General features: G+C 55.0%; 1 protein-coding gene across 1 annotated transcript; it reads left to right on the top strand.

Moving 5' to 3' along the window:
* Window positions 1-3,250: 3,250 nt before the first annotated feature.
* LOC135686164 (uncharacterized) lies at window positions 3,251-4,769 on the top strand (the record flags this gene model as incomplete). The annotated part of the gene is made up of 2 exons (XM_089110786.1): window positions 3,251-4,517; window positions 4,579-4,769. Coding segments are annotated over 2 exons (1,458 nt in total), but the record flags the coding sequence as incomplete, so codon positions are not given.
* Window positions 4,770-7,277: the final 2,508 nt, after the last annotated feature.

The following is a 7,277-nucleotide window of genomic DNA, read 5'->3' as shown; positions in this document are numbered from 1 at the left end:
AGCACCAGCCTCAGCACAAGCACCAGCACCATCACCGGTACCAGCACCAGTACTAGAAGCAACAGATAAAACGGATCCAGCACAAACACCAGGACCAAAAACAGCACCAGCACCACCACCATTACCACCACCAGCACCAGCATCAGCCTAAGCTCCAGGACAGGCAGAAGCTACAGCACCAGCACCAAAACCAGCACCAGTTCCGGCCTAAGCATAAGGACAGTCAGAAGCGCCAGCACCAACAGCAACACCAGCACAAGCAACTGGACCAACACAACCACCTGCACCAGCTTCAGCACAAGCACTGGGTCCTGCACAAGCACTAGCACAAGCACCAGCCTAAGCACCAGCACCAGCACCAGCTCAAGAAACAGTACAGGCACCTGCACAAGCGCCAGCACCGGCCTAAGAACCAGCATTACCACATGCACCAGCTCAAGCATCAGCACCAGCAGCAGCACAAGAACCAGCACCACCCCCAGCACTACCACCAGCACCAGCACCAACCTAAGCAACAGGACAGGCAGAAGCGCCATTACCAGCATCAACACCAGCACCAGCACGAGAAACAGGACCAGCACAAGCACCTGCACCAGCACAAGAGCACAAGCACTAGTACAAGCGCCATCACAAGTGCCAGCAGCGCCCCAAGCACCAGCACAAGGACCGGCACAAGCACCAGTACCAGCACCAGCACCCGCACCAGCACTAGCACAAGCACTAGATCAATAAACACCACAAGTGCCAGAACAATAGCCGACACCGGCACAAAAGCCGACACTGGCACTAGCACCAGCACAAGCACTGTCACAAGCACTGGCACAAGCACTGACACAAGCACCAGTACCAACAAAAGCACCAGCACAAGAACAAGCACCAGAAGCAGCACCAGCACCAGCTCAAGCACCGGGACAAGCACAGACACAAGCTCAAGCACCAGCACCAGCACCAGCATCTGCACTAGCAACAACCCCAACACCAACACAAGAACCAGCACAAGCACAAGTACCAGCACCAGAACCAGCACCAGCACCACCAGCAGCACCAGCACGAAAAACAGGACAGACAAAAGAGCTAACCAGAAGCAGCACCAGCCAGGACAGGCACAAGCACCGGAACCAGCACCAGCACTAGCAACAGCACTAGTACAAGCACCAGCACAAGCACTGGCATCGGCACAAGAACCAGCACCAGCAACAGCAACAGCAACAGCAGAAGCACTTGCACCGGCACTAGCACTAGTACAAGCACCAGCACAAGCACTGGCACGGGCACAAGCACCGCATCCAGCAGGAGCACCAACACCAGCACCAGCACCAGTTTGAACACCAGCACAAACACTAGTACCAAAACAACACCAGCACCAGCATCAGCACCAGCACCACTACAAGCACCAGCTACAGCTCCAGCTCCAGCACCAGCAGAAACACAAGCACCAGCATAAGCAACAGCACCAGCACCAGCACCAGCACCAGCACCAGCACCAGAACCAGAACCAGCACAATCACCAGCCTTAGAACTAGTAAAGCACCAGCACAGGCATAAGCACAGTCCCAGGCACCACCACAAGCACCAATAAAACCACCAGAACTAGCATTAGCACCAGCATCAGCACTAGCACTCGCACTAGCATCAGCAGAAGCACAAGCACCAACCTAGGCAAAAGCACCAGCACAAGCACCGCTAGCAGCACAAGCACTAGCACTAGTACAAGAACCAGCAGAAGCGCCGGCAGCGGCCCAAGCACCATCACAAACACCAGTTTGAACACTAGCACAAACACTAGCACCAAAACAAGCACCAGCACCAGCATCTGCACCAGCACCACTACAAGCACCAGCTACAGCACTAGCACCAGCAGAAGCACAAGCATCAGCCAACAACAGCACCAGCACAAGCACCTGGTCCAGCACAACCACCAGCAACAGCATCAGCACCAGCACCACCACAAGCACAAGCACCAGCACCAACATCTGCAGAAGCACAGTACCAACAGCAGTACAAGCACCAGAAAACACACCAGCACAAGCACCAGTACAATCACCAGCATCAGAACCAGCACTAATACCAGAACCACTACCAGTACCACCACAAGCACCAGAACTAGGCATCAGTTCAGAAACATGTGCCAGCACCAGTACCAAAACCAGCAATATCACAAGTTACAGCACAGGCACCAGCACCAGCACCAGCACCGGAGCCAGCACCAGCCTCAGCACAAGCACCAGCACCATCACCGGTACCAGCACCAGTACTAGAAGCAACAGATAAAGCGGATCCAGCACAAACACCAGGACCAAAAACAGCACCAGCACCACCACCATTACCACCACCAGCACCAGCATCAGCCTAAGTTCCAGGACAGGCAGAAGCTACAGCACCAGCACCATAACCAGCACCAGTTCCGGCCTAAGCATAAGGACAGTCAGAAGCGCCAGCACCAACACCAACACCAGCACAAGCAACTGGACCAACACAACCACCTGCACCAGCTTCAGCACAAGCACTGGGTCCTGCACAAGCACTAGCACAAGCACCAGCCTAAGCACCAGCACCAGCACCAGCTCAAGAAACAGTACAGGCACCTGCACAAGCGCCAGCACCGGCCTTAGAACCAGCATTATCACATGCACCAGCTCAAGCATCAGCACCAGCAGCAGCACAAGAACCAGCACCACCCCCAGCACTACCACCAGCACCAGCAGCAACCTAAGCAGCAGGACAGGCAGAAGCGCCATTACCAGTATCAACACCAGCACCAGCACGAGAAACAGGACCAGCACAAGCACAAGCGCCATCACAAGCGCCAGCAGCGCCCCAAGCACCAGCACAAGGACCGGCACAAGCACCAGTACCAGCACCAGCACCCGCACCAGCACTAGCACAAGCACTAGATCAATAAACACCACAAGTGCCAGAACAATAGCCGACACCGGCACAAAAGCCGACACTGGCACTAGCACCAGCACAAGCACTGTCACAAGCACTGGCACAAGCACTGACACAAGCACCAGTACCAACAAAAGCACCAGCACAAGAACAAGCACCAGAAGCAGCACCAGCACCAGCTCAAGCACCGGGACAAGCACAGACACAAGCTCAAGCACCAGCACCAGCACCAGCATCTGCACTAGCAACAACCCCAACACCAACACAAGAACCAGCACAAGCACCAGTACCAGCACCAGCACCCACACCAGCACTAGCACAAGCACTAGATCAATAAACAGCACAAGTGCCTGCACAATAGCCAGCTCCGGCACAAAAGCTGACACCGGCACAAGTTACGAGCAGAAACACCAACACAAGCACCAGCATAAACACCAGCAACAGCACTTACAAACTAACCAGAACCAGTACCAGAACTAGCATAAGCACAGGCACCAGCACCAGCACAGGCACCAGCACAGGCACCAGCTCTAGCACCAGCACTAGCACCAGCAGAAACACCAGCAGAAGCACCAGCACCAGAACCAACATAAGCACCAGCACCAGCGGCAGTACAAGCAACAGCATAAGCACCAGCACAAAAACTGGCAAAAGCACAGACACCAGCTCCACCAACAGCAACAGCACTGGCACCAGCAGCAACACTAGCACTAGTAAAAGAACCAGCACAAGCATCGGCACAAGAGCCGGCATTGGCATAAGCACCAGCACAAACATCGGCACAAGACACGGCATTGGCACGAGCAACAGCACAAGCACAAGCACCAACACAAGCACCAGCACAAGCACAGGCACCAACACAAGCACTAGCACAAGCACCAGCACCAGAAGCAGCACCATTACCAGACGCAGCGCCAGCACCAGCACTAGCACCAGCAGTAGCACCAGCACCAGAACCAACATAAGTACCAGCACCAGCATCACAACAAGCAACATCTTAAGCACCAGCATAAACACAAGCACAAGCAACAGCACCAGAAACACCATCAGCACCAGCACAGACACCAGCACTAGCACCAACACAAGAACCGGCACAAGCACCAGCACCAGCACTGGCAGAAACACAAGATCAATAAACAGCACAAGTGCCCGTGCAATAGTTGGCACCAGCACAAGAGCCGGCACTGGCAAGAGCACCAGCACAAGCATTGGCACGAGCAGAAACACTAACACAAGCACCAGCACAAGAACCAGCACCAGCACTAGCATCAGCATCAACACCAGTAAAAGCACCAGCATAAGCACAAGCTCCAGCAGTACAGGGACCAGCACAGGCACCAGCACCAGAAACAGCAGAAGCACCCACACCAACACTAGCACCAGCACCAGCACCGGGACCATAACAAGCACCAGCAAAGGAGCCAGAAGAAGCACAAGCACCAGCATCAGCATAAGCAACAGCACCAGCACCAGCATCAGCAGAGACAAAATCACTAGCACTAGCCCTAGAGCAAGCACCAGCACAAGCGCCGGCACCGGCCCAAGCATCAGCACAAGCACGGACGCGAGCACAAGCGCTAGAACCAGCATAAGCGCGGGCACCGGCCCAAGCAACAGCACAATCACCAGTACGAGGACGGGCACAAGCACCAGTACCAGCACAAGCACTAGCATTAGTATCACCAGCAGCACCAGGACAAGCACAGGCACCAGCTCCAGCACCTGCACCAGCACAAGCAACGGCACAAGCACGTGCACCAGCTCCAGCACTAGCACCAGGACAGGCTCAAGCCCCAGCACCAGCACCAAAACCAGCACCAAACAAAAACCGGCACAAGCACAGGCACCACCTCCAGCTCCAGCACCGGCACCAGCATTAGAAACAGCACCAGCACCAGCTTTAGAACTAGAACAAGAACCAACACCAGCACCAGCACCAGCACCAGCACCAGCACCAGTTCCACCACCAGCACCAGCACCAGCACCAGCACCAGCACCAGCACCAGCACCAGCACTAGCACTAGTACAAGAACCAGTACAAGCATCGGCACAAGACACGGCATTGGCACAAGCAACAGCAGAAGCACCGGCACCAACACAAGCACTATCACCAAAACAAACACCAGCACTAGCACCAGCACAAGAACAAGCACCTGTACAAGCACGGGCACCAGCTCCAGCACCAGCACCAGCACCAGCACTGGCCCAAGCACCAGCACAAGCACTGGTACGAGCAACAGCACCAACACAAGCACCAGCACAAGCACTGGCACCAACACAAGCACTAGCACAAGCACCAGCACCAAAATCAGCACCAACATCAGACGCAGCGCCAGCACCAGCACTAGCACCAGTAGAAGCACCAGCACCAGAACCAACATAAGCACCAGCACAGACACCAGCATTAGCACCAACATAAGCACCAGCATGAGCACCGGCTAAAGTACAAAAAACATTATAAGCACCATCACAAGCACCAAGACAAGCAATAGCACCAGCTCCAGCAGAAGCACTAGCACAAGCGCCAGCACAAGCACCAGAACCAGCACCAGCACTAGCAACAGCACCAGCACCATCACAAGCACCAACACTAGCACTAGTAAAAGAACCAGCACAAGCATTGGCACAAGAGCCGGCATTGGCTTGAGCACCAGTACAAGCATCGGCACACGACACGGCATAGGCAGAGCAACAGGACAAGAACCAACACCAATACAAGCACCAGCACCAACACAAGCATCAGCACAAGCATCAACACTAGCACCAGAAGCAGCACCAGCACCAGAAGAAGCACCAGCACCAGCAGAGGCACCATCACCAGAAACAGCAGATGCACCATCACCAGCACTAGCTCCAGCACCAGCACCAGCACCAGCAGCAGCACAAGCACCAGCAATAGCCTAGTAAAAGCACCAGCATCATCAGAAAAACTGGCACCAGCACTAGCACCAGCACAAGCACAAGCACCGTCACAAGCACGAGCACCAGCTCCAGCACCAGCACCAGCACTGGCCCAAGCACCAGCTCAAGCACTTGTACGAGGAACAGCGCAAGCACCAGCACTAGCTCAAGCGCTGGCACTTGCAGTAGTACAAAAACCAGCACCGGCACTGGCACCAGCACAAGCACAAGCAGCAGCATAAGCATTAGCACGAGCATCAGCACCAGCACCAGTACAAGCACCAGCATAAGCACCAGCTCCAGCAGTACAGGCACCAACACGAGCACCAGCACCAGGACCAGAACAAGCACCAGCGTCAGCTCAAGCAGAAGCACCAGCACCAACATAAGCACCAGTACAAGCAACAGCATAAGCACAAGGACAAGTACTAGCACAAGGAACAGCACAAGCACCAACGTCAGCACCAGCACCAGCACCGACACCAGCACCAGCACAAGCACTGGCACAAGCTCCAGTACCAACAAAAGCACCAGCACTAGCACCGGAACCAGCACCAGCACCAGCAGCAGTAGAGGTACCAGCCCAAACGCTAGCACCGTGCTAAGGACCAGCATTAGCACCAGCACCAACACATACACACGCATAAGCACCAGCATCAGCACCATAGTCAGCAGAAGCAGAAACAAAAGCACCAGCACCAGCACTTCAACCAGAACCAGCACCAGCACCACCACCACCACCAGCAACAGCACCAGCCTAAGCACCAGAACAGGCACATGTGCCAGCACTAGCACAAGCAACAGCACAGGCAACAGCACAAGCGCTGGCACCGGCCCAAGAACCTGCACCAGCACTAGCACCAGCACCAACACCAGCACCAGCACAAGCACCAGCACCAGCACCAGCACTACCACTACTACAAGAACCAGAACCAGCACAAACACCAACACCAGCATCGGCAGAAAAACCGGCACAAGCACAGGCACCAGCTCCAGCACCAGCACCAACACTAGCACTAACACCAGCACTTTCACTAGTACAAAAACCAGCAGAAGCATCGGCACAAGACACGGCATTGGCACGAGCAACAGCACAAGCACCAGTACAAGCACCAACACCAGAACCAGCACCAGCCAAAGCACCAGCACAAGAACCAGGACAGGCACAAGCTCCAGCACCAGCACCAACACCAGCACTAGAATTATCACCAGCACTAGAACTATCACCAGCACCAGCACCAGCACCAGCACCAGTACCAGTACTAGCACTAGTACAAGCACCAGTGTCAGCATCAACACCAGCACAACCACCGGCACAAGCAGATGCACCAGCACCAGCATCAGCACCATAGCCAGCAGAAGCAGAAATAAAAGCACCAGCACCAGCACTTCAACCAGCAACAGCACCAGCACCACCACCAGCAACAGCACCAGCCTAAGTAACAGAACAGGCATAAGCGGCAGCACCAGCAGAAGAAACAGCACAG

Source organism: Rhopilema esculentum, chromosome 10, assembly GCF_057945365.1.
Source record: "Rhopilema esculentum isolate cy_ngs chromosome 10, ASM5794536v1, whole genome shotgun sequence".
NCBI classification, from domain to species: domain Eukaryota; kingdom Metazoa; phylum Cnidaria; class Scyphozoa; order Rhizostomeae; family Rhizostomatidae; genus Rhopilema; species Rhopilema esculentum.
Note: the sequence above shows the minus strand (reverse complement) of the source record. Positions and strands in the feature narration are given on the sequence as shown.